Below are 27967 nucleotides of genomic sequence, written 5' to 3' on the forward strand. Positions count from 1 at the left end.
GGCTTAATACACATCCAGACTTTCTGATCCTTCAAAACAAACTGGAAACGTGGTGTAGGGACAGATGAGGGGAAACGCTCTGGCTTGAGTCTGCTGCAGGTTGCTTGCCATCCAGGCAGCAATACAGTGGCTCTCTCCCGCTCCCATGGATTGCTGGAAAGGGGTACACCAACAGAGATCTGTGCCCAGCCACGCAGCTGCCACTGCTAGCCTGGAGCTGGTGGGCAGATTTGCTCTGAGTGACTGGGGAGAGTGGGCAGTCAATACAACGGAGTGACTCACAGCCCACATCCTCGCGGCTTTGTCTGTGGTGGCACCAGCCAGAACAGCTTGCACATGACAAGAATCCAGCTGGAATTGACAGCATCAGAAAGCGTCACTCATCAGGCCTACAATCCCAGTGACTAGGGAGGCTAAGGAAGATTTCAAGTTTAGGCTGGGCTATAGAGTGAGTTCTGGGCCATCCCGGGCAATTTAGTTTCAAAATAACAAGGGCGGAGATTATAGTTTAGTGAGAGAGCACTTCGCTAGCATGCATGAGACCCTGGGTTTGGGCCCCAGCAACACATAAAAAGAAAACAGTTAATGAAACAATCAAAACTATGAATGACGGCAACAGGCATGAGTCTTTGGTTGCAAACACTAGAAACCAGCAAAAAAAAAAAAAAAAAAAAAAAAAAAAAGAATCAGAAGGTATAGTCTTTTTCAGTGGTTCTGTAACAAATTACCACAGACTAAACAGCTTAAAACAACACATTTATTCTTACACAATTCTCAAAGTCAAAAGTCTAAAATCAAGATGTTAGCAGGACTCTGCTTCTGGCCACTGTAGGAGAGTCCCAACCCTGCACACACCTCTTCGGCAGCTGGCATCGCTCCCGGCTCTGCCCCTGGCATCTCCTCACATTTTCCACTGTATGCTAAATTTCCCAAAACTTTTCTCCTATAAAGATCCTTTTGATGACATTTAGGGCCTGAAGGGGTGATTCAAGATGATGTCATCTCAAGAGCCCTTTAATCACAATTGCAAAGACCCGCACTCTGAAAAAGGTAGCATTCACAGGTCCCGGAGATCCCTGCGAGGGATCTGAGGCCACCATTCAGCCCGCAGAAGTGTAGTACCTATATCAAGTTTACCCAAAGGAAAAACTGACTGACAGGGCCCGAGGCAACAGAGATGCGAGGAGAGTTCTGGGACCTCAGTCGCAGCCCAGAATCCTTCTGTCTAGGGATACTGCCTTGAAGGCATTTAACCTCTCATCACCGTGTGTGTGCGCGTGCGTGTGTGTTTCTCCAGAGCTGGAGTTACTCGGGCAGAGCAGCAAGTGTTCCTAACCATCTCCCAGACTTCTGCATCTCTTTGCTTACGGATCCGGTTTCCCTCTAGGAAGGATGGTGGTCTGGCTGAGTCACCTGCCTTTCTCTCATGGGGCTGGAGGGTAGAGTGCCGGGTTTACAAGTACAGCAGATGGAATGAAATTAGTAATTCAAAGACAAGCCCACATGTTGTCACTTAAAGGAAGGTCAAAAACAACAGGTGCCCACTGAATCAAACACCACACATGCACACACACACACACACACACACACACACACACACACACTCAAGGGCGCAAGCACACACACAAAATCTATTTCCACCAATATACCCCCAGCTGATGGTATCAATTAACAAGTTTTTGCAATCCTGTTTGGGCCAGAGTCTTTCCTGCCCATCTATTCTTAGCTTTCCAGGCCAAATTAATTCCACCTTTCAGTCAAGCAACCTTGAGCAAGTAGGAATCTGCGCATTCTTACACTGAGAAAGGTTGTGAGCTGTTTGCGTGAGTTTTTATAGAACCTTGGGTTTCTCCCACGCTCTCAGTGGGCCACGCCTCTTACAATCCTACTCTACCAATGCCAAACTCCAGAAAGGTGCGAATTCAGCAACAATCAGCTGCCAACATTGGAATTCTAACTTGGCTCTACTCCAAGTCTTAGGCTATTCTTTACCATAGAACAGAAGTGTTCTTTATTTTGTGCCAAATTGAAATAAATAACCAAAACATTATCTGGGCTCACTCAATTGACTTTCCTTTGATATCATTCAATGGATCTAGAAATCAAAGGCTCCATCACACAAGCTGGGCCTTGCTAACTTGTAACTGAACTCTGCTGCACGCTCTGAGAACTACAATACCCTCTCTGATCAAATGATATCAAAAGACACAAAAAGTAAGTTTTCCTTTTCACTGAAACCTCAGACCATTGACTTTCCAGGCAGAAGAATAAGTAACCACCTGACTTGTTGTCTTACGGTTTTATTGCTATGAAGAGACGTCATGAGAATGGCAACTTTTATAAAGTAAAGCATTTAACTGGGCCTGGCTTACAGTCCAGAGATTTAGTCCACTGTCATCATGGAAGGCGGCATGGTGGTACACAGGCAAATATGGTACTGAATAAGGAGTTCTGCAGCTGGATTGGCAGGCAGAAGGAAGAGAGAAAGCCACACTGGGCCTGGCTTGAACATCAGAGACCGCAAAGCCCACCCCCAGTGACACGCTTCCTCCAACAAAGCCATGCCTCCTCCATACCGCCTAACAGTGCCATTTCCCATGGGCCTATGAGGGCCATTTTCATTCAAACCACCACACTTGTTTTGCCCCTCTTAAAGCTGTGATGGATAATTTGTCAGCTTGATTCAATCTAGAATCAGCTCAGAAGAGATTCTCCATGAGGGACTGGCTAGACCAGATTGGCCTGTGGGCTGATATGGGGGACTGCCTTGATTACAATAACTGAGGTGGAAAGAACCAACCCAAAAGTGGGCAATGCCGTTCCCTAGGTGTGTGTTCTGAACCGTATGAGTCTCTCTATCCCTCTCTCTTTTCTTGACTGTGGAATGGGACTGCTACATTAAGTTCCCGCCTTGACTTCCCCAGAACTGTAAGCTAAAACAAACCCTTTCTCCCCTAGGATGCTTTTGGTTGGGGTATTTTATCTCAGCAACTGGGAAGAAAATAAGGACAACAGCCCAGTCATTTTAAATGGCCCACATTTACTGAAGAATATATTGCCTACAACTCAACTCTGGTTTCAATGTATGTTACAGGCTAGGAATATGGGGTTGCAAAGAACAAAACAATTATATTGTATAGACTGGCTAAAAGTAGAATTAAACGACCAAGTTTTAAGAACAAGGAATGAGCTGGGTATGGTGCTGCATGCCTCTAATCCCAGAAGAAGCAGAGGCTGGCTGATCTCTGTGAGTTTGAGGCCAGTCTGGTCTACATAGTGAGTTGCAGGACAGCCAGGGCAACGTCAAGAGATGATGATGATGACAGAGGAGGAAGAGAAAGGGGAGGAGGAAGAGGAGAGGGAGGGGGAGGAAGGAAGGAAGGAAGGAAGGAAGGAAGGAAGGAAGGAAGGAAGGAAGGAGAGGAAAAAAAGAGATTGAGGTATCAGAACCCATGAGCCATCTATCTCTTTAAGTTGCTGCAATTATAACAGCCGAGTGACTTCTGCCTCCACTTGGATCACTCTGCTCAAGCTAAAATTTCCTTAAGAGTAAGTCTAACTAGTCTTGAGGGATCCCACACAGTTCAGAGGGCCTGAGGGACAGATAAGAGCAGCTATCACAGACGTTCCCACCAGGATACTAACTGCAGTATCTCCCTTCTCCCTAAGGAAAGTGCACTGCTTTCATTAATCTGAGGGTAAAGGGTCCCAAGTGAGTATATCCTTTACCACGGGGAGAGAACAGTAGACAGATGACTCCACTCAGCAGCATCAGGAAGTGAAACAAGAGAAAAGCAAGACCGACTTCAGCACCATGCGGTACCAGTAGCATTGCCAGCGTCTGCCAATCACACATCTTATAGCGCTTCCCCCAGAGAAGTCCCCAGCTCTAGCTTTAAACTCCAGGATTAGCACAGCTCCAGGGAGGTGGCCGCATCTCTCAATGGGGGTTGACAAGGAAGTAAGGTCTGTGACAACTTAGCAGGCAATTTTCACCATGCGAAACCATTACCGGTGTGAGAATCAAAGGAGAGAAAGAGAAACAGCTATTCCTCGAAATATTATGTTCTGGGGCCTCAATTTCATTTACAAAGTGGGGGAAAAGTTCAGGAGGGACTGGTTCACAGTTGGCAGGGTACATAGGACAGATCGGGATGACTGGGACTTGGGGCTGTGCTGTGCTTGTCAGTGATGAAACAACGGCTTCTCCCTGTTTACTGCGACCTCCAGCTAGGACCCTCCCTGCTGAGAAAGACAGAATATTCCGTAATTCCGTAGGGATGCGCTCACTTAAGCTCTTCCTCTCTTCAGCCCCCATATTACAAGTCAGAGAGCCAGAGAAGTCTATATGGTCACATAATGCCACCATGATGCTTTCGCCAAGGAACTGCTGATGAGCAGTACAGATCTCTCCTTTAAGCTGTGCTCATGGGTACCTGAGCCACGGTGCTGGAAAAGCACTAATACACAAGGAGATCACATTAGAAAACAGGTATGGCTGTGGATCCTCTTCTGAAGTGTTAGCTACCTTCCTAGGCTCCCAGAGTGAAGATGAACTGGTGAAACCAACTGTGGCACTCTGCAATCCAGAAAGTGGTTTCACACCCACTTTTCCAATACACATCTTGTAAGAACCGTGAATGGCAACAGGGCAATCGTGAAACAGCATTATCATTAATAAACAGTCCTTAGAAAGTCAGAAGCAGTGGAGGCTTCCTGGTGCGGGATTACACCCTTTGGTACCACATTCCCATCATAACCACTTTGTTTGGCAAACCCAATTCCCTGGGTACCACAAAGGAAAGGGCTCTGAAGTATGAGTCTTACGGAGTCTTTTCTCAAGCCCTGGACACAGCTATGCATCCTGGCCACAATGGTCCCCTACTGCCTACTCTTGGGCCTTGCAAGTGAAAGAATATGTATGTCCTTTTATGCCTGGCTTATTGTATTTATCGTAATGTCTGGGGTTTATCCATGTTGTAACGTGTGTGAGAATTCCCTTAAAGAACTGAGTAATGTCCATTACACATCTAAATCGTGTTTGTCAGCTCATCCAACATAGACATGTCTCACTTTAGTATCAGAGATCAGCCGGGCTTTTGTGTACAGTGAGAAACTGAACAGACCAGACAATGGACAGACCACTCACACTGACAGCTATGACTTTCCACCCACCACAAATTACCCAGGAAACCAACTCCATTCTTCCAGCAAACAGCCCAGGAAGCAGCCTGCCCTGGCCAGATTTTACAGGCAGCCAGCTTGCTGTCTCTGGTAGCAATTTAAGAAGCTGAACCACAAGAGATGGAGAGAGACAGAGAATCACATGGAAGCACTGGACTGAGCTCCCAAGATCCAGTTGAAGAGCAGAAGGAGGGAGAATATGTCCAAGGAAGTCAGGACCACAAAGGGTTGATCCACCCACTGAGACAGTGTGCCTGAACTAATGGGAGCTCACCAAAGCCAGCTGGACTGGGACTGAACGAGCATGGGATCAAACTGGACCCTCTGAATGTGACTGACAATTGGGGCTGACTGAGAAGCCAATGAAAATGGCACTGGGATTTGTCTCTACTGCATGTACTGGCTTTTTGGGATCCTATTCTCTTTGGATGTATACCTTCCTAAGCCTAGATGGAGGGGGGAGGGCCTTGGACTTCCCACAGGGCAGGGTACCCAGCCCTCTCTTAGGACTGGAGGGGGAGGGGGGTGGGAGAGGAAGGAAGTGGGAGGAGGGGAGGAAGTGGAAATTTTGATTCCTATTATTTATAAAGTAATAATAAAACTTTTTTTTAAAAAAAAAAAAAAAGCTGAACTGTAACTTCTGTCACAACCAGCCTACCAAGGCTAGGGCTTGATTAGTACTGGGGCTTCCCTAATTTCTGCCCATTTCCAATGAGGACCAGCAGCAGCACAAAAATGTCACTAGCTGGCCTACAGCGTCCATAGACCACAGCCTCCAATCAAGGCCTTCCATGTTTTCCCGCTGTAGAGTGAGGTTCCCAACCCCTCCTTTCTGCCTCTAAGTCTTTGCACAAGGATAAGTGTGACAGAGAGAGCTCTAAATAAACGAGTTTTGTTTTTCTCATTTGGTCAGTCTTTGCATCTGCCACAACAGCTATTGATTCATTTCCAGTATTCAAGAGCTCACCGGCTCCGCGTCTTCATCTACCTTCCAGTCCTCTCTCCCGTTTGAGCTGTTAAGGTGGGTGTGCAGCGCCAGCACACCTGTTTTTGATATGTCCTGATTAGAGCTGAGCACTCTTCTCATAAAGGCACTGCAAACACATGCACCTTTTCATACCAGTCCCTTGGTCAAAAACTTCTGATGGGAATCTCCTCTCTCTCTCTCTCTCTCTCTCTCTCTCTCTCTCTCTCTCTCTCTCTCTCTCTCTCTCTCTCTCTCTCTCTCTCACACACACACACACACACACACACACACACTCACACACACAGGTTTTTACCTACCTGCCCAGGGTACTACCCGAGCAAGGTTTCACTCTCAGTGCTGCTTCCTACTTCGCTCTCCTTACAGCACAGTATCCTACCCTGCAAACTATCATGTTTACTTGTTGAATAGACTTGCTAGGGATACGAGTTACAAACTAAACCAAGCAGTGTGCTGTCCTGCACTAGTGACTCAAAACTCAGGAGCATCGCTGTCTTTGAGGGTGTGGTTTCTCTGAAATGGAGGCCATCTCTCGCCAAAGCTCCAACAATGGAACTCTGAGTGTCTGCGTTTCTACACAGCCCTTTTCTAAATCAACAGTACACATAGAGCACTTACGCTTAGTTGTGAATAAGACTTGGTTTATTCGTGGCTATTTATAAAAAAATTTGAACATTGTACAGGACGAGCGTATCTGTCTCTGTTTGAGAGGCACTGGGGTGGCTTCTGTAGCACCACTCTGAAACATTCCCGTGCATTTCCAAAACCACCCTAGCAGAGAGTTCTGTGGACTGTGAGAATAATGCAGCTACTGAAAGGAAGCTGAACACCTGAAAGGCTGTCATGTGCAAACCACCTAATATTAAATTACAGCATTGCACCTCTCTCTGCTCAGATTGAGAATCCGACCAATAGGAATATTAGTCGACCCTGGCAGAGTCTGAAAGGTATGTTTACTGTTTCAGGGAGTGAACGCATTAGGCAACAATGAAAATGCCATCTCTCCACCCCAAGAAAAGCAGAGCAACACAGAATGACAGCATTAAATATTCCTGAACAACTCGACTTGCAAGATCTGCACTTGCTTTTCCACATCAATCTGTCCGCTTCCTGCTACTAGGTGAACTTTTATGACTAAGGAGAATCTGGGGCTGGGCAATTCCTGGATAAGGATGCACCATCCAAGGGTGTGGAACCGCAACTTCATCTTGGATGCTGGCCCGTGTCTGACCTGGCTGTTTGAGGATTCCCAAGCTGTCCCACACAGGCTCCTGTCCCAGCCTGTCCGTCCGCAGGCTCATTCCCTCCCTTTCTTCCCACCCTCTCCCGGGATGCCTTCGTCCTCACTTTTCAAGTTTCCAGATGCTTCCTAATGTGTCAGCAGCACTGTCTCTCCTCTCAGCATGCACAGGCTGGATACAACCCTCAGTGGGACTCTGCAGGTGGCACTTCTGTACCTGGCATTCCTCAGGTACCCAGAAGGAAACCTACTACTATTGTTTCGCTAAACAGTCAAGTGATCAAACTGCTTTCTAAATACATATACACCCACGGTTTACACAGTGCCCAGCTATCATCAGAAAAGTGCCTTACTGCAATGCAGAAACCTGTAACTGGGTGAAGTGTTGAGAGTGAAGAAGGAATGCTTGACCCCGCATGGGGCATTATGATACGCCACCAAAAGTCAGGGAACATCTCAGAAGAGCGGACAGGAAAGAGTGTAAGAGGTGAGGACGGGGAGACGACTGTGCACAGCACAGCTGCGGCACTCATGAACACGCCGCCTAAGTCTGACACAAGCGTGGATCCATCAATGCTTCATGGGTGAGGAAGGGCACAGGGGGCCTCACGCCTTCCAGAGGAACTGTGGCAGTTAATGCTCGGAGGAGGGCCACTTTGTTCAGTAGTATAGCTGCAGTTCCGCTAGCCTTGCCTGATGGAATAACTTCCCACCCACATTCAGGCAGTGAGCCGTGCACACAGGAAGACAAGAACACAGAGGGGGCTCACTGAACAGAAGGTGCCAGTGGAAGAAAGGAGGGAGGGGATGGGGTGAAAATGACTAAAATCATTATGTAAATGTATGAAACTGTCAAACAATAAGACAACATAGGATCCTTGGGAGTACAGTAAGCAGCTGGGATGTGGTAGTGTTCCTAAAACCTTGTTATATTACGTGTCTAATAAAAACTTTATTACATTTGTATTTAAAATAATAACTGTGTCCACGTCAGTCTATTGTAGTAGCACTGCCAACTAGCTCTGTCATCGGTGTCAGTCAGCTTGCCTCCCTCCTGGCTCTGGACCTCAGAATACACACCCAATAAATCAACATCCACAACAACACCTCACGGTACTGACATGTATTTAGAAACAAACAAAACCCTCATTTTTAAAAAGGGCTAGTCAGTGGTCTGAAGGACAGTTTATTTCAAACAAAGATGGCAGGTGTTGGGACGGAACGAGGGAGAACAACTCTAACAGAAAAGCAAACAGGAAGTTCCTCAAGTTAAAAACAATGGCAGTGGAAGAAGCTGCGGTTCACATATACAAACTGCTGACCTTGATTATTTACATCCGAACCTTACAAAATAGCATTTCAAGTCAGCACTGAAGCCGGTGTTATTAGTTTTTGTTACAAAACATTAAAGCTACAAACTTCACATTTTTAAATTGTACATCAGCAACAGCATTTAAGATTTTTTTTTTCTCCAAGTTGATCTGAGTGCAGGTTGGTGGAAGAGACTTCCCCCTAAACCCAAAGAACATGGATTCCAAGGATGATGAAGGTAATCCTAACACAAACACAGTGCTCAAAAGAGGGGCAAGGAGGGTGAGAGGTGTGGTCTGGGCAGAACAACTTCCCCAAAATAAAGAACTGCAATCTTCAGAGGCCGCACAGCATGCTGGGAAGGACAGTGGAGTAAGAATTGGCTTCGGCTACACTCTGCTGGTGGACCTCAAAGAACAGTTTCCTGGGCCATAGAATGAAGAGACGCCCGCAGCTCTCAGAGCTACCAAGCTCTTGAGTTCGCTGTTACTTCACAGCTGTTGTTTCACTTACGCTGGAGAACACATCCACACGAAGTCTTCATAATAGTCTGCTACCAGCCTCTGAGCATCTCGGGTCTAGAATGAGGTCATCTCTCTCATTTCTGACATTAGATGGGGGTACTGAGTATTAAATGGTAAAATAAATTTCTGGCATCTGCCAGGTGCCACTCTACAGTGTCAAAACCTTAAGACTCAATGCCCGAGGCTTCAGATTACTTCTCTCTATCCACTAACCTAATAACCTTCTTTAATCCCAGCCAAATTTTCATCCGATTAATTGAGGTTGAAGAAATAAAATATATAAGAAAAATAAAAAATGGAAATGTGCTTCAAATTTATAAATGGGAACACAACTTATATATTTTTAGAGATAATGAGGTTTTGTTTGTTTGTTTGTTTTTAAAAGAAATGTTAGGTGTGGGTCATGGCTTCTTAGAAGTAGAGAGCCCAGAGTTCTCTGGAAGCCTGAGTCACAAATGCTCAAGCTCCAGGGAAGCAAGAGGTGATTCCTGGGACTTGGTTCTCCAGGAAAGAATGGCTTGCTCCCCTGCCTGTCACTGGCCAACACATGCACCTTGCCAGGAAAGTTTGTTAATCCAGAACAACTGGACTGCCGGGCGGCTGACTGCTGGACCAAGCTGTGCGGTGCAGACAAGCTCAAAACCAGATAAACTCCAGAGCTAGGCTGACAGCGGCAGAATCGGCACAGGAGAAAGTGTTTTCCGGTGCTGGATCCTGCTTCAGAAGGGAGCCATGGGCTTTCTTCTTGTGTCTGGCCAAGCCCAAAGTACTTTTCTTTGAGAGGAAAGAGCTCCGGGGCTGGGCTGTTAAGCAGCAAATATTATGCATGCCCCGTGCTCTGTGTTTTTAAAAGCTTACTTGACTGGGGGGTGTGACTGTTAATTCAACTGGTTTTCAACCTAAAAAAAAAAAGCCACTACTACTGAGATTTAGTCTTCATGAGAAGCAGTGGTCACTTCGTTCTAAGCACTGAGGACTTTCCTGTGTCTGTGACTAGCCATGTGATGCCATGGACCCAGACCCACAGTGACGTGGGAAGGGGTCTTCACACTCGTCCCATCCTATGAGACATAACCTGATGAGCCCACAGGATCACTCTGAAACCTGCTCAGTGTCTGACACGTGCTCCCTGGGGAGTGCTGGCTGCCGTTTATCATTCCAGCAAGAACTGCAAACTGGCTTCCTATTCTCTCTGCCACACAGCTCCTTTGCTAGCCAACTCCTGCACACCAGCTGCCTCTTGCATTTTTAAAAGCTTGCTTTAACTGCAAAGAACAGAATCTGGTCACAGAGGAGAACATCCCCTTCCTTTTTATCGACTCTCAGGTTAGGGAACAAAAGCAATTATGGAGTTGGATTTCAGCATCCTCAGCTGCAACCCAATCGTGGCTCCCATCAGAGAGAAGAGATTAGAAGAAAATAAAAGGGCAACTGTCTTTCCCAGTTTCTTCAGACTGCAGTTCTGAGCCAAAGGTGCAGGGCATAACTCTGTAAATGTCTGCTGCAAAGTCCTCTACCCTGCTTCAGGCCTTCCATGAGTGCTTGCCTGTATCTGAGAGACACTTCAAGGAACCCATTGGTATGCTGAGACGAAATGGCACTGCTCCTCTGGGGAGTCTTTCCGTAGCAGCTCAAATACCAAAGGCAAGGCAAAGTAGGAGTCACCGGGACAGCTTGAAGGACTCGGTAGTTTCGTTCTCTCAGTGAAGAGGCTCTTGGTTCAATGGTCCAGGAGTGGAGGCCTGAGTTCCAATCCCTGCCTTTACTCTAACTTGATTTGTGGCATTGGCAATGTCACCTCTCTCCTCATTTTCTCACCTGCACAATACAAGGTCAGACCCCTGACTGTTATAGTCCCTTCCAGTTCTGGCACTCTGGGTCTAACTAAGCCTCCTATAAGCAAGCATCAGACCCTGAGTGAAAAAATATAACAATGACATAAATTGAAAGTGGACCACAAAAGCAATGCCCTTTACCCTGTATGTAAGAAATGCAGAGCCCAATGCTATGGGCTTTCCACATGAACAGTGAGATCTTCACAAAGCCTTTCCTTTCTCTGGACTGGACATAGTCTTGTTTGCTGGAGAGTTCTTGGTGGGCTTGTCCTTTCACCAGACTATGTCCCCTCTTAAGGCACTGGGCAGTATCTGGGATGTGACTGTAGGCAGCCGGGCGAGTGGGGATGGATGAGAGGCGCTGAAACAGCAAAGGCTAATTTGCAAAGAGGGTGTCGGGCTTCTCTCAGGACTCACGGAGCAAACTCAAGTTCTCCAGGCCTTTCCCTGGCGTCCGTATGAGGCTCGTCACTGTGGTGGCACAACTATCCCAAGATTAATTTTTCCAGGCAGTCCTGCAATTGGTGAGGTTGACTCCAGGGATTCGGTGACCACCTAAGTGCCTCTGTTCTCTTGCTCTACAGTACCATAACCTCACAAGAAAGAGGCAAGTGTTTGAACCTGTACCTGTACAGAGACACCACCACACAGAGTGGGGAGTCTTATTTATAATTTATATATATGCATATTTATATATATTTTTAAAAAAGTCTTCCAGAGAGAGCAACCAAAAACTATTACAAGAAGGAAAACAAAAAGAGATAATGTAAAATTTTCCCAGCTATGACTCTACTAGGAATCTCTGTTCCTGGGATCTAAAATTCTGAGTTAAAGGCGCCAATACAAACCCTTCAAGACATAGCAGGCCTGTGTAAATACACACCCTGGATGGCACAATGACTGCCAAGGTAGCCCTTCCCACTGGCGCGTTCCTGAGCTCACAAAGGTGCTGCGGAGAAGTGACAGCGCAGAAGTGTTGGCTAATAGGCGTGAGACTAGCAACCAGAGGCCACCAAAGGCCTGGGCTGCTGTCGTCAGAAGTTCTGTTGCCTCCTCTTCTTGGCTTCAATAGCATCCAGGATGGGCTGCCGCTTGGACCGGTACTTCTGCCGGATCTCTTCCATTTCCTGTTCCATCATGGGGTCGAGGGCCGAGAGCCTCTTCTGAAGGTCCTCCACAGTCCAACTCTTAAGCTAGAAGAGAAGAGAGGACTGTCACCACGATGTCTACACTGAGAAGCCCAGCCTCCTCCAGCATCCAGGGGGAAGGCAGGCAGGAGGAGGATACTGCCAACTGAGTGAAGGGGTAGTGAGAGCTGGAGAGTGACAACTGGTTCCAATGACCATGCTTCCCGGAAAAACTTTAAAGAACTGTTTTGATCTAATGTGCCCTGAACAAGAAGTAAAGTGCACAGTCATTATATATAGTAACTCACTGTATGAAAACTAATGGCTGCTTCCCACTTCTTGCCCAGTCCATGAGAGGGGCAGGGACAGTGCCCATGACTCTCTCTGAAACTTACCCTGGAGGCCACTATTCAGTGCAGGTGAGCCACCTCCCCTGCCACCACCACCCCCAGTGTCATGCACAGCCACACTAATCCCCACTAACATTCACTAGAATGAAAGTAAAGCCACGCATTCTGTGTGGGTCACCTACATGAGGTTCCTGAACATATGGATACAACCTTTGGCTGGAGAAACCCTGACACTTCCAAGGTTAATATTAAAAACAGAGAGGGGGCATTTGAAATGTAAGTTAATGACGATGGCTAGTGCTGACACGATGAGCTCTGTGACCCAGACACACTGACTCCAATCTTCGTAAGAAAGGAGAAGAGTGTTTTGTTAGCCCCATGCTACAGGATGGACAAGCCAAGGAGGAGTGATTAAGTAACCTGCCCAACATCTCCCAGTTAGTAAATGACAGCATCAGAACACAGACCCAAGCAGGATGGCTGCACGGTTCACGCTGAGCCAGCTTTGCAACAATTCGTGTTTCAAACAGGGGTCTCGCAAATGCCAGGAGATTGGCAAATTATGGTCTCGGGCTGGTGCGGCAGCACACAGCAGTAGGCCTAGCACTTGGGGGCACACAGCTGTCAGTCCAGAACTTGGAAGGAACAGGCAGAAGATTACTGAGAGCTGGAGACCAGCCTAATTCATACAGTCAGCTCCAGGCCAGTCTGGACTACAATCTACCTATCTCGAAAGAAAGACGGAAAAGAAAAGCAATTTCCCAGTCTCCCTAAGCTGCTGGTCACCACAGAAAGAGGCAGTGAGGTTTCATCAGGAACACCGTAAGAAGGAAGCCAAGTCTGCTGCCCGAGTGTGAAGAGTTGCTGATTTACACAAGAGCGGCCCCAGCTGGCAGAGGTGCGACTGAATGCCATCATTATCCACACTGGGTGGTAAGATCCACTCTGTTGCTCCTAAGAAGTACAGTGTTCCTAGAACTCAAAGGCTCACCCAGTGTCACAAGGGCTCTGTTGTGCGCCCACATTTATAAACCTATCATATCCCTCAGTCAGGCCCTCCTGAGGCCTCCACAGGAACGCATTACAGAAGGTGCGTGAAGGAGCCCCTTTCTGCCCACCTTCCTCAGGAGGCAGGGTGTGAGTGAGTGTTACAGTGGTCTCCTTAGTGTGACCTGTCACCACAGGAACTTTCTTTGGCTGGTTTCAGGGAAGTTTTCCGAGAAGTGAGAGGGGCCTACCAGTTTAAGACGAAAGGTTCTTTATAAAGGGAGAATGGAAAGACTTTAAGCACAGGGAAATGCTGGAAAGCTGAGCTGAAAACTGTCTTTTTTTTCCAGGCTGTGGTTTTATGCCACCTTGGAGGCTGATGTTTTTGGCTCAGGGACACCCTGAAGACTGATGTTTACCTAGGCTTTAGTGTTTTCAATTCTTCCTTTAAAATAAAATACCCCAAGCCCAAAACTGAACGTAACTAGAAGTTAATCCTTAGACCACTGTCTGTGTTGGCTGTGTAACCCCAAAGATGCAACTTCGGGCCTGAGCAGTAGTCTCCTTCAAAAACACAGCCAGTTCTAGTCCCTCCCCAAATGGGAAGTCAGGAGACTCAGGAGACCACGGGTGCCATGGATGTGGCACTCTTGGCTCCTAACTTCCTACAGTGCATGCTTAGCAAATAGTGAGCCCTGACTCAAGAACTGCCAGTGCTCACAGTTGTTACTACTGATAGATATCCTAGTGCAATCTAATAACCTTCCATATGCAAGCTGTTCTTCAAACCGCCGATTCAAGCAGAGTCACACAAGGAAAGAGGGGAAAGCCTATTTTACTCATCTGTGTTAACAATACCTAAAGGCTGGTACTTTCCACAAGGTTCACTAGCTCACAGTTGTTTAACAAAATGCTTCACTCGTCCATTTAGGAATATTCACTATTGTGGATGCACAGATACCTAAGTGAGAAAAAGAAAGAAACAGAAGCTACTGCCTTTGTGAAGTTTACATTCTAGTGAGGCAAGACAAGTTTCGACAAACACAGTAGTCAGAAAACACCCTCGTGTCAGAGAGGACGCGTGCTCTGATAAAAGATAGAGAAAAGAAAGAAAGGGCTTCCAGAGTCAAGAGCACAGTCCTTTTGTCATGTGACTTGTGCTCAGTGCATCTGTAGTCTTCCGATTTCCGCTCAGATGTTCACTCCTCAGACATCACAAAACTTTTCTGACTGGATTATCCAGAGGGGCTAAAGTACCACTTAATGTTTTTAATTTTTAACATCACAGTTCAATGAACTTGAATCAGAGGAGAAATATAAATGATTAGGTTAATTTTATATTGAGTCTGTTGAAGTACATAAAACTTAAGCCATTCAGTCACTTTTTTCAGAACGATAAGAATACTTTTGTAAATTCCTATACTCTGTTTCATTTTCTTGCTAACTCCAGAGTACTTTAATTTCATGACCAGGCAAAGGCTGTAGCATGCATTCCCTCTTAAGAAAATACGTCTGCTCATAAAAGCACATCTGATTATTTTTACTTTCTTTACTTGTTCTTCTTTCTAGGATGTACGTTCTGTGAGGGAATGAAACCACCTCATCTATCCTATCTGCTAAGTCTTCACTGGCTGAAGAGGTGAATAAGAGAATGAGTTCATTTCTGTTGATGGCTTCCAATGATGAAGTCATCAACCTTGGCACCCAGTAACTGATAACAGCTCCATGTGAGCCTTTGTGCAGGGCACTGGGGAAGGGAGCAAACCACACACAAACCATAACATCCTTGAAGAAAACCTTAGTTCAATGAATATTTCTGTGTTTTCTGCTGCAAGTTTCTAGTCTCAGGTCAGCCATGAGTAAAGGGCATGACTAATGTAGGGTTTTTCCTCAGACTAAACACAACTTCTGATATAACAATACTCCTTGGAGAAAATAAAATAATCAAAACCTTAAGAAATGTGACCCTCTGGACAAGACTAAATCAATGGCCACATCACAGCCACAGGCTCATTACTGAAGGTGAGAACAGACAATACACAAATAGGCTCTTGTTCTAAAAAAGCTCTCATTTTAGATGGAGAACACAGAATTAATCTCTTGATCAAGGGCATTTAGGATTTCTGGGGTCACCTTAAGGCTCATCAACACATCAGTCCTGGGTCGATGGAAAAGAACGGGTAGGCAGCATCGATTCTGTGGCTGCACCCCTGCAGTCTCACAGGCGCCCAAACCTCACTGCCATTGCCTTTCCCTGTGTGACGGTGTACACTGTCTCTTCAAGGGCCACTTCACCAACCTAAGCACGGGTGCTGTTTCTCTTAACAACTGCTTTCTGAGAGTGTTTAGATTTGTTTTCAGCCTAAAGTTCAATCTTTAAGCAAGATACGATGTTACCTTTTTACTGGACTCTACACTCGTGCATGTAAAAATATACGAATTACTTCCCTATTCGCCATGTATTAAGCACCGTCTATTATCTGCTCCATTTAACCTGTCTTTTAGGTAGATACTATGGTTGCTCTCCCTTTACAGAAGAGGTCAATGCAGGGATCTGACACCTCTGGCCCCAAGGATGTCTGCACTCACATGCATGTACCCACACACATATACATATTTTTAAAATTTCATCTTAAAAATTAAAAGAGTAAGGAAGCTGTCCACAATATAAGTTACTGAGAAAAAGCAAGAATTCTGAAAATGAGGCAATGAAAAGTGTGGAAGAGATCAGAAGTTATAAACTGAACTAACATTAAAGGTCAAGTGACCCTTGCATTAAAAATGCTGCTACTAGAGCTGTCGTGTGGCTTTAGGCGAGTTACTTCACCTCTCTGAACTAGTTTCTTCATCCATAAAACTGTGTGCTTGGTGCTTTGCTGTCTTTCTCCTTGGGGAACTAGGAAGTGTCTACTGCGTGAATGTGCTGAAGTGCAGTGACCAGACACAAAACAGTAGGTGAACACTTAAATCCAACCAATCAGCTTTACTGCATCTCTACTAGGTCAGGAACACTGTTGGGCAAGATGAATAAAGAGCAAAACATCCACCAGAGGAGTGACTGTTAGGGGCAAGAGCAGGGGTTCTAAGCTGTCCTTGATAGCTCTACAGTAATGGGCAGGTCATCTAGTGTATGACTCTTCACGGTAGACACACTAATACCTGGAGCACGCCAGGACAAGTGCACGGGAAGAAGCTACTGCCTCGAACTCCTTGGAGAAAGGAGGAAGCAGATAATAAAACAGGAGCTACAACTGCCTTCAAAGTTCATCTTAACAACACAGAGGCATCTCTAGCGAATTCTGATAGGTCTGGCTTATTTCCTCTGGGTGAGACCACAGTGAAATCCTCAGATTCTAGTATGAGGAGCATTTCAGAACCGATTTCCTCTCAAAACACTCTTAGCAACTCTGACTCCAGTGCTCTGAAGCACCCCATGCCACTGTCAATGCACCACTTGGCTCAGAGCCACAAGACTTCCAGCTGATGCTTCAGCACAATTAAAGAATTAACAAGCATTACACAGACAATAGCCTATCTGGAATCAACAAGGACAGTGTAAACTAAACACCCCAAAATGACAGCAGAGCTTCATCCTGCCTCCACAGCAAGCTCCACAGTACACAAACAGGTATCTGCAGCCAAGGCACAGTGTTGAAGCCTGCTTTAAGTTCCTTACTTCCAGAAACTCTCACCTGCATAGTAGACTGTGCAAACAGTATCAAGAGATGTGCATTCCACACATACCATGCCTGAGCACTAACAGTTCTCAGATGCAGAATCCCCACTGAATGGACAGGTGAGACTCAATCAGAGCCAAAAATAAGGATAAAAACCCACCTTTTGGAATTTAGTGAAATTGCAGGAATCTTAATAAAAGCTAAAGAGTAGATGAAGGTACCACTGTGCCACATCATACCTTCAATCACATACCAGCCAAAAGGCACCAGAGATGCTTCCATTCCATGCAAACTAGCTCTGTCTAGAAGCAGGGAATGCATCCCTCATACGATGACATTCCCAAGTAATCAACTAATTCATCAGATGAAGGCAAAAGCCGAGAAGCCAAGGACTATCTCACAACACATGGTTAGGTAAGCACCATCAACTCCAACAGAACTTGCTCCTTAAATGAAACTTGGAAGAGCTTTAATGAAATATTTCCTCTGATTCAAATAATAGTCATGGGGCTGGAGAGATGGCTCAGAGGTTAAGAGCACTGACTGCTCTTCCAGAGGTCCTGAGTTCAATTCCCAGGAACCACATGGTGGCTCACAGCCATCTATAATGAGATCTGGTGCCCTCTTCTGGCCTGCAAGCATACATGGAAGGAATGTTGTATACATAATAAATAAATAAATCTTTAAAAAAAGAAATAAGAATAAAAAAAAACAAATAATAGTCATGGAAAATCCTGCTCCCATTAGGCCCTTTAAAATCTTCCTAATGCCATGTGTGGTGGCTTGTGTTCATAGTTCTAATACTTGGTGTGTTAAGGCAGAAGGATCTAGAAGTGGAAGCCAGCTTGGGCTACACAGCAAGACTACTGTACGGATGGGGGAGGGCTGAGTACGTTGACACACATTTATAACCCAGCACTTAGGAGGCAGGGGCAGGATTGTAGTTTGAGGTCAGCCTGACCTATATGGTGAGATCCAAAGAAAATATATAAATAGAAATGACCAAAGCTATGAAGAGATTTGGGGACTTCTCAGGTCTGTGAAAACAGTGACCTCTGTACCTCCATACTTCTGCTAACTTGGCCCTCTGCATAGGAGAATGTTCATCTAGCCTTCCAGCCCTTACTCCAACTTCTCTCTGTCCCCTAATACCTTTCTTTGAAAACTTGAGAACCATCTGAGAGCCAATAGATCAAACATATTCCCAAGCCAGTAGGAAAAAGTTCTTAATAAAAATTTAATTAAGAAATATATCCTTGTACTGTAAACCTCTACTTGAAAGTGACACCGATGTCACCGATGTCTTACTGGACTCTCTCAAACACTAGGAAGACACTGGGCTGTTCAGAGGCTTTAAAAGTATATATATAATCAATAAATACATAGGCTTAAGAGAACAAATTTAAATCATTAAATAACATTATATCAATTGCTCAAAACTGACCCATGCATTCTAAATCAAAATGAACAGCTCGTCCAGTGTACTGATTATAATAAAGCTACAAGGAAAATGGACAAAACAGTTCCCTTGGATTGGGGTTTACCTCTGGTGGACCATTTGTTTTCTATTTATAAGACCCTGGGCTTGACTCCTAGCACTCTGAAGAAAAGATTCTCTTGGTCCTGTTTGATTGCATTGCTCTTTAAGATAACCTATTTTAAGAGTAGCTCTGAATGACACATAAAGTTCATACTTAAGAAGGTCAAACTTTCAGAGGAAAACCTCCAGAAGTTAATAAACACACTAAACACTGTAGAATAAGTATGAATGCCTAAAGGGTGGAGGGCAAGAACAGTACAGGATGAGAGGCTCCTGACATTTCAAACCCTAAAGGGAGACACTGAGATTAACGTCGTTCTTGTAGCGACATTAATCTTTCAGAAGAGAGAAAGACCTAAAACAACAAGTACACCAAACTGCTGTTTTAATGCAGCTTAATAATTTAAGGAAAGGGTTGGCTAATCACTTAACAATCCCAGCAGACTGTGGCTTCTGTGCACTTTCTTGAGCTGGAAATTTCCAAAAGAGTAGGAAGGTCAGGCTGCTGCTTCTCTCTTCCTGGCAGATAAAGAAGCCAAAGCATCCTACACAAGGTCTGACTGTTAACACACAAACTGAGGCTGTGGTACAGCGGTGCACACCTATAGTCCTCAGGAGTACTTGGGAGGCTGAGGCATGAGGGTTTCAGTTCAAGGTCAGTCTGGGCTACATAGAAAGGCTCTCTTTTGCTCTCAAAAATTCAAAGTTAGTTTCAACACACACGTACACACACATACACACCCTTATGAGGAGGAAGCCTCAACTGGGAAAATGCTTCCATAAGATCTGGCTGTAGGCAAGTTGTAGGGCATTTTCTAAGTGAATGATGGGGGAGGGCCCAGTTTCTTGTGGGTGGAGCCATCCCTGGGCTGGTGGTCCTGGGTTCTGTAAGAAAGCAGGCTGAGCAATCCATCAAGAGCAAGCAAGTAAGCAGCACCCTTCATGGCCTCTGAATCAGCTTCTGCCTCCAGGTGCCTGCCCTGTTTGAGTTCCTGTTCTGACTTCCTTCAGTGATGGACTATGATGTGGAAGTGTAAGCAGAATAAACCCTTTCCTCCCCAACTTGTTTTGGGTTATGGTGTTTCATCACCAAAACAGTAACCCCGACTAAAACATAGCCCAAGCACAGACTCAAAATATTCTCACTTTCTTCCACTGAAAATTTCACCTAACTAGACAAAGTCTAGTATCCATACAACTAAAGGAACTCAGAAAACAAAACCCAGATAAATGCAGTAAGATGGATGAAAGAGACAAATCTCAGAACTGTCTATTTAAGTTAAATAAACCACACACAAAAGGCCAAAAATATGCTTCTATTCATATAAATTAGAAAAGGCATATGCACAGACAAAAACTGGGTCATGGGGAAACTTCAAGGTGACTTAACTATGGTTATTTATAAAATTGTACATATCTGTCAAAGTTCATCAACCTATAAGTAACAGGAACAAATTTTATATTATGTAAATTCAATCTCAATGAACCAGACTTTATAAAACAAATACCTACATATCAAAAGTTGCCGGTGGTAAGATAACATTTAAGGGAATTTTACAGCCTTACGTGTATGTATTAAAAGGGAAAGTGTGTTGAAAGAGATGACTGGAAGGGGGAGAGGACAGCATTTCGTGGTCAGGTAAAAACCTGGTGCAAGGGAAACTCCCAGGAATCTACAATGACCCCAGCTAAGACGCCTAGAAATGGTGGAACCAGCCATCACCTGTGACCAGGCAGGATTTCCAGTGGAAAGATCAGAACACCAATATAGCCACACAACCTTTGACCTACAGTCTGTATTGTTCGGGTGGGAGGTGGGGGCAAAGATGTCACAGAAGTTCTGAGAGTGGTCAACCAATGACTCATACCACAAGAGTGAGCCCACACCTGACCCTGCCTGGAGTGTCAGGACTCAGAGGCTGGATGGCCCAGAGACCTAGGATAGAACCACACAGGATTGGAGTGAAAAAAATGTCAATGTAATGATGCCTGATGATATTCTGCTATACGTAGAGATTGGTGACTAGCCCAACTGTCATCAGAAAGCCTTCATCAGTAATTGATGGAAACAGATGCAGAGACTCACAGCCAAGCACTGGGCTGAGCTTGGGGAATCCTGATGAAGGGAGGGAGGAAGGATTGTACAATCCAGGGGGGTCAGGACATCACAAGAGAACCCACAGAAACAACTAACTGGGGCTCATAGGAGCTCACAGAGTCTGGACCAACAGTCAGGGAGCCTGCAGGTGACTGATCTAGGCTCTCTTCATATGTGTGACAGTTGTATAGCTTGGCCTACTTGTGAGATTCCTGGCAGTGGGAGCAGGAGCTGTCCCTGATGCTTTGGCTGGTCTTTGTTACCTATTCCTCCCTCATACTAAGCTGACTTGCCCAGCCTTTGTACAGGTGGAGAAACTTAGTCCTACCTCAACTTGATATGACATGCTTTGTTGATATCCATGAGGAGGCCTATGGGGGGGGGGCATTGAGGAGGGGGAGGGGAACTTTAGGACAGGAGAGAGGGGAAACTGCAGTCAGAATGTAAAATAAATGAATAAATTAATTAGAACAAAAAAAAGAAAATGTGACTCTGTCATCTTCTACCGTATTTCTGAGTGCCAGCCTGAGTGAAGAGCCTCACACTGGCTTAGCGAGGGATCTATCATGGAGATGAAAGTTCAATGCCCATGCATTAAAGACTTCAAACAAAATCAAAATTTCAAGGAGGCAAGACCCAGATTTATCTAGAATGAAACAAGACTGAGGACTAAAAAGTCTGACAGCAATGACAAAGTATGATGAGCTAGATTTAAAACCATACTTGTGGTGGCTTAAAAGAAAATGGCCCCCAAAGGGAGTGGCACTATTAGGAGGTGTGGCCTTGTTGGAGGAAGTGTGTCATTGTGGGGGCAGGCTTTGAGTTCTCCTATGCTCAAGCTACTCCCAGTAATACAGACCACTTCCTGTTGTTGCCTGCAAGATGTGGGCCTCTCAGCTACTTCTCCAGCACCATGCCTGCCTGTGGCTATGTCTCGCCATTATGATAATAAACTCGATCTCTGTAAGCTGCCACCCCAATTAAATGTTTTTCTTATAAGAGTTGCCATGTTGTCTCAATAGAAATCCTAACTACAACAATCCTCAAATGAGTCACAGACGCCTAACACAGAGACAACCATGGCATTACTGAGCAAAGTGTTTTCTCTGTAAGCTGAGAAAAGCTATTGCCCTAACCCCCAGTGCTGGCGATATGGCTAGCTACTGACTGTGAGAGGAGTCCAGCGATGCCATTTACCCCAGCTCTTGTCATGATGATAATGCTGTCATCCTTAGCAAATAAAGTAAAAGAAACCCCAGAGCAGACCTGCAGACAGAAAAACAAACACACACACATACAGAAGGGAAACCATCTAAAGAGCAAGCAGAAACCCTACCGGCATTGTTCTAACGAGGAGGCAAAATTCAAGAATTCAGTTATATAGTAAAAGTTTCTTTTTAAGACAGGGTCCCAGGCTGGCCTCCAACCTTTAGCACCCCTCCTTCCTTGGTCTCCCAAAGTGCTAGGACTACAGCTGAGCAGTCGCACAAGAGCCATTCTAACATCTATTAACTGTCTTCACAGCTGGCCATGTATTAATGTTTCAGCACACATACTCATTTCATTTGACCATCACTAAGTCTTACCACTAACATTCTTAATATGACTCTACAGATGGAATCTGAGATGTGAGGAATTAACATAATTAATCCTATCTTCTAAGGTTACACCAGCAAACATCAACAAAGACTAAAATAGAATCTGTGTCTGAGACTAGAGTCTGTACTTTTAATGAAATAATCATCCCACATCTCTTGAAATTTTCACCCTCATCATCTCAGACACGGAACAAACAACACCCATGTTCTAATCAGCACTGGAATATAAGAGCATGCTTGAACTGGCTGCCTGATTCAGTAATAAAGAGCTAGCATACAGACGCCCAAATTCTGTCCAAGCCAATTTATGGCAACACTAAAGTGGCTAGAGGCAAGATATTACAGCTTTCTACATCTGTAGCATGGAAAATCCAGGTAACCCCCCACTAACCTGAGAATTTGTGAAGAATAACCAAAATTACGTGTGTAGAAGTTCCCTGAGGAAGAATTTTAGTTGAAAACTTAAAATGCAGTCTCTTCAGAGCTGAGCAAAGATACAGCCTATCCACCAGCTTGTGGAATTCTGCCACTTCTTAAAAATGACCAGAGGTGGTCAAGAAAGCATTGCATAACACCTCTGCCAGACCTCTCACAGGAGCAGAGCACAGGTCGTTAGTCCCCTTACTCCTGAAAGGCTGCCATTCCTGACTGTCAGCCCTGTAAGGTCACAGAGAAGAGGGAAGTGGCCTTCAGAAGGCCTCATAGTGCCCACGGTGCCAAGATACTTGTTTGCAGTTTTTAGTGTCCATTTCTGAGTCAGTCTGCACTCCAATATCTAGCATTTGAGATTAAAATTATCCTTCAACACCAGAATGGCAGAACAGAAGCATGAACTTTAAAAAAGAAGCCATGCAACCAAGGACCAGGCAGTCTCAGACCTCAGCAGAGCAAATGAAAAGAACATCTAGCTGATAGCAATGCTGTTTCGGGGGCTTTCTGTTTCAGTGCATTCTTACTTTTGTTGTATGTGCTTTAAGTGACCCCTGGAGTCACAAACCACAAGCGTTTTAAGTCCCTTTTCCAGTGCCATCTCAGTAACTGTTAAAAACTAAGCTCAGATCCGATACTGCAATCACAGCAGACAGCAGGCGGCTGTGGGTTCTGAGACAAAGACGACATTCACTAGTTGTGGGGTTTCTCAGAAAGCATATCTACACAGCAGCTCTCCTTGGCAAGCCTGACACACACGTCTTTTTCAGATTGCTATTTTTGGCCAGGTTTCTCAAAGTAAAGAGCACAAGATCTCATATTCCAAAGCACAAACGAGTTCAGTCTCAACATACTTTAAAACTGGCTGTATAGAGAAAAAAAAGAAAGAAAGAAAGAAAGAAAGAAAGAAAGAAAGAAAGAAAGAAAGAAAGAAAGAAAGAAAAAAAACAGTGTGTCCTGTCAGGGACCATTTAGCAGAGTCTTCTCACCAGAAACTGCTCAGCATGATCATCCCCAGTGAGGACCCATTAACATGCAACCAGCATTTACCCTGGCTAGTCCTGGGCACTCACATGGCACCATCAGGCCATGACCTAAATACTACTCAGTCTCCATTCAGCTTTCTTCTAGCCCAGGCCTGTGAGGGAAAGAAATTTTTTTTTTCTTTCTCACCTGAAAATGTTTTAAAAGTAAACAGTGAAAAGAGTTTGAGAGCACAGAGTCTCAATAGTTAATATCCTGACTACTTCACATTCTTAACTGGGCGAGGAGGAGTCCCCACCAATAAAAGCAAGGACAAAAACTAAATCCTGAACCTCTCTCTCATGTGGGCAAGAAGAATTCTTGGCTCAATAAATTGGAATGATCTAAGCTAATCAAAAAAAGTCTCAAATACTAAGTATCAAATAAAGGAGACTGATTAATTCAATCAAAATAATGCAATATTATGGCTGTTATATGACCATAAACAAGTACTTAAAGTCAGGAATGGTAATACCTAGCTATATTTCCAAGGGAAATTGAGGAAGGAAGATTATGAATTTGAGGTCAGTCTAGATTACTGCCAGACTTTATCTCAAAAAAATATTTTTAAAAAGATAGTTCTAGGAGGTCTGGACAGTTGGCGCATCAGTTAAGAGTGTGCACTGTTCTTCCAGAGGACTAAAGTCAATTCCCAGTGCCTGGAACTCCAGTCCCAGGATCCAACACTTCTGGCCTCTGTTGGCACCTGTACTCACGTGCACATGCCCACATACACAATTTAAAACAATAATTTGTTAAAGATGGTTCTACAAATGTTTTTAATTATACAATAAAATAGGTAGGTTATATTAAATGAAAAAATAACAACTACATGCAGAAAGACTTCAATCATCTAAGATTATAATAATAAAAACCCAGAAGGAAATACCTCAAAATCAAAGCAATTGTCACTGAGGATGATAAATAACAAGTGGTATCTAAGCTTTTCCTCCCTCCCTAAACTTCCTGGAATGGGCACAAAGCATTCTTTTTATAACTGGAGTGGAGGCAGTGTGATATCCTAGAAGATCACAGCAACACTAAAAAACAAGAAAAAAATAACATTTATCAAATGCTTAATATAGGCCAGGGATGTCTACATATTTTATACACATTACATCAGGTGGTACTCACTAGCTTCATGAGAAAAGTATAATTTTTAAAAAGGTGTAGTGTGTGTGTGTGTGCGCGCGTGCATGCATGTATGTGTGTTGGAGCCGCAGCAGCCAAAAGAAGGCAACCGATCTCTACTCAACCAGATATCTACTCATTGAAACGCCAAGGAAACAGACACACATCTAAAGATACAGTTATTAGCACCAGGACTTGGAGAGACAGCACGGAATGCACCCTCCAAACAGCCCCGAGCACAGAACACAAGACCACTGCTGATGAGTAGAGCTTAAGGGGAAAATTAAACGCACTGCATCCAAAGTGAAATCATGAACTGCACAAGCCAAAGAGGCCACCTTACTTTTTTTCAGTTCAGCGCCTTTTGGTCAGAAATAACCAGTTTTGCTTGGCAAAAAGGCATCAAGACATAGAAGAAACACTCTGTATCAAGTTCTGTGGAATCAGCCTATTTGAGATGCATTAAAATCAATGCCAAAATCAATATGGTGTTTCACAGTTCCTTTCTGGGGGCTTTTAAAAACAGGACGACTGAAACACCAAGTCCCAAGAAGGAACCTTCCATCTGCAGAAACAAGCCACTTTTACATACAGATGCTGCGCTGAGCTGATACCTCTAAATTAACCACACATTTTGAAAATTCTTGGTTGTCAGCAAAAGAAACTAAGAAAGATATAAAGCTGGGTGGCTACCTTACTCCTTCTACCAAGACAAATTCCAAACAGATTACATACTGGGAAAAAACTAAAACAAAGCAGGGCTTAATATTTGTAGTCTTAGGATATGAAAATATTTTCTAAATGAGATGACATTCTACAACAGATGGAAATTAATAAATCAAAATACATAAATTCAAAATGTCTGAATAGTTAATATATACAATTCAAGTTTTTAAAACTGCAAAGAGGGTTGGAGACTTAGTTCAGTGGCTAAAACAGTTAACACACGGCATGGGGACCAGAGTGCAGACCCCAAAACTCATATGGATACCGAGAGGGTATGGCAATTACCTACAGTCAAATGTATCACTGGGGCAAGCTGGCAAGCTTGACTAGCCAGAGTGGCAAGCTGTGAGTTCAGCAAGCGATCCTACCTCAACATAGCAGTGAGCAGTCACTTCCTAAGCAAATGCAACTTTGCACTCCCGTCACATGTAAACGCACACGCATAACACATATACACACTTTAAAAAATTGAGACATATCTTTATCACATATGCTACTGGGTTTGTATCTTAGTTCACAAATAATTTTTTTGAAAATCAAAATTTCAAAGAAAATTAAGTAACAAACTGTCAATTCCCTTACAAAAATAACAGGGGAAATAAGACTATCACAATTTCTAGTCTATACTTTGACTCAATAATTCCACCTGCAGGAGTTAATACTAAGGGCATAATATGCAACGAAGTTCCTTAAAACAATGTTTACTAATATTAAAAGTTCAAGGAAGCCTGCAGAAGAGGAGGAGGAAGAATTGTAGGAGTGGGGGGGGGGGGACAAGGATACCAAGAGAACATGGCACACAGAATCAACTAAGCAGGGCTTCATAGGAGAGAGATCACAGAGACTGCAGGGACAGTCACAGAACCTGCATGGGTCTGGGCTAGGTCCTCTGCATATATGTTATGGCTGTATAGCTTGGTGTTTCTGTGGGCCTCTTAACAGTGAGAGTGGGGGTATTTCTGATGCTTTTGCCTGCTCTTGGGACCTTTCTCCTCCTACTGGGTTGCCCAGTCCAGCCTTGGTGTAAGGGTTTGGGCCTAGTCTTATTGTATCTTACTGTACTCGGTTGTTACCTCTGGAAGGCCTACTCTATTCTGAAGGGAAATGAAGGAGAAGTGAATCTCAGGGAGAGGGAAGAGGGGAAGGGGAACTGGGAGCAGTAGAGGGAGGGACAACTGTGGTCAGAAAGTATTGTGTTATATACACACCTCCAACATGTCCCTAACTTTACAGCTTCATTAAATCATGGGTCACAAACACAAACACAAACGTTTTCAGCACTATGACCCAACCAGAGCTCACTTTAGTAATCCAAGTCACACACATCCCATGTGCCATGGGCCAAATTAGCTCTCCTGTCCCGAGTCCCACACAGCTGAGTGAGGATTTACTCTGGATGCTGAGTGCCCATCTATCTATTCTGTCACAACTGAGTGCCCACAGGATGTCACTGATAGGGCATCAGTGTCACAGACCCTCAGGACTGCACCAGAAAGCCAGAGGTCAGGCAATGGAGAGTGGGCCTGGCTATCCTCTTTGATTTTCATTTTTCCATAGGAAAAAACTTGTGAGCAGGAGGAGAGGTAGTGAGACCGGAAAAGGGTAAACTCCTGCGCCTCACATATATAAAATTCACACATTGACCAAATACCATGAACCCAAACACTATCTCATCTAAACACACGAAGGGTCCCTTGTTAAACACCCCTTCGGCAATAAACTTCTGGGCACCTGATTTTCTCATTAGCCAGGCTGGCTCAGGGAAGGCTGCCACAGATAATGTGGTAGCTTGTGTATGGTATTTTTACTGCGAGATCTTAATTCATCCCAGGAACTATTTTCAATTACTCCTAGAACGGCTGCAGTTTGTAATCACAGTCTCAACAGCTCTCCCGAAAGTGGGAACTCTTCACTGAATCTGGAATGGAACATTTCCCTACAACGTGTGAAAACAGCCTTTGCTCGCTGCTGCAGCTGCAAAGAGCACTTGGGAGGGGTAGCAAAATTCTCGACTGTACTCATTTTAAACACCACTCCCTAAGATATTTTAAACTCAAACTACACACAGCCATGTGTGAAGGCTATAAAATCCTAGAATAGTTTTGCCACAATTTTTCTAAATAAAGAGCAAATGGGAGAGGGCAATGAGTCTGTAGGAGGGCATTAGTCTGCTCCTTCTCAGTAACTGGCCCCTCGGGAGCC

General features: G+C 44.6%; 1 protein-coding gene across 2 annotated transcripts in view; it reads right to left on the reverse strand.

Annotated features, from left to right (window-relative positions):
* Positions 1–8517: 8517 nt before the first annotated feature.
* Stk4 (serine/threonine kinase 4) overlaps positions 8518–27967 on the reverse strand; it is an 89216-nt gene continuing 69766 nt past the window's right edge. For both annotated transcript variants that reach the window (XM_050151021.1, XM_050151022.1), the window contains one exon: positions 8518–12272. In XM_050151021.1, the coding sequence (XP_050006978.1) occupies positions 12114–12272 (159 nt within the window). In that variant the 3' untranslated portion in view covers positions 8518–12113. The remainder of the gene's footprint in view (positions 12273–27967) is intronic.

The sequence above is a fragment of the Alexandromys fortis genome, unplaced genomic scaffold, assembly GCF_014885135.2.
Source record: "Alexandromys fortis isolate MF-2015 unplaced genomic scaffold, M_Fortis_MF-2015_v1.1 scaffold_27, whole genome shotgun sequence".
Lineage (NCBI taxonomy): Eukaryota > Metazoa > Chordata > Mammalia > Rodentia > Cricetidae > Alexandromys > Alexandromys fortis.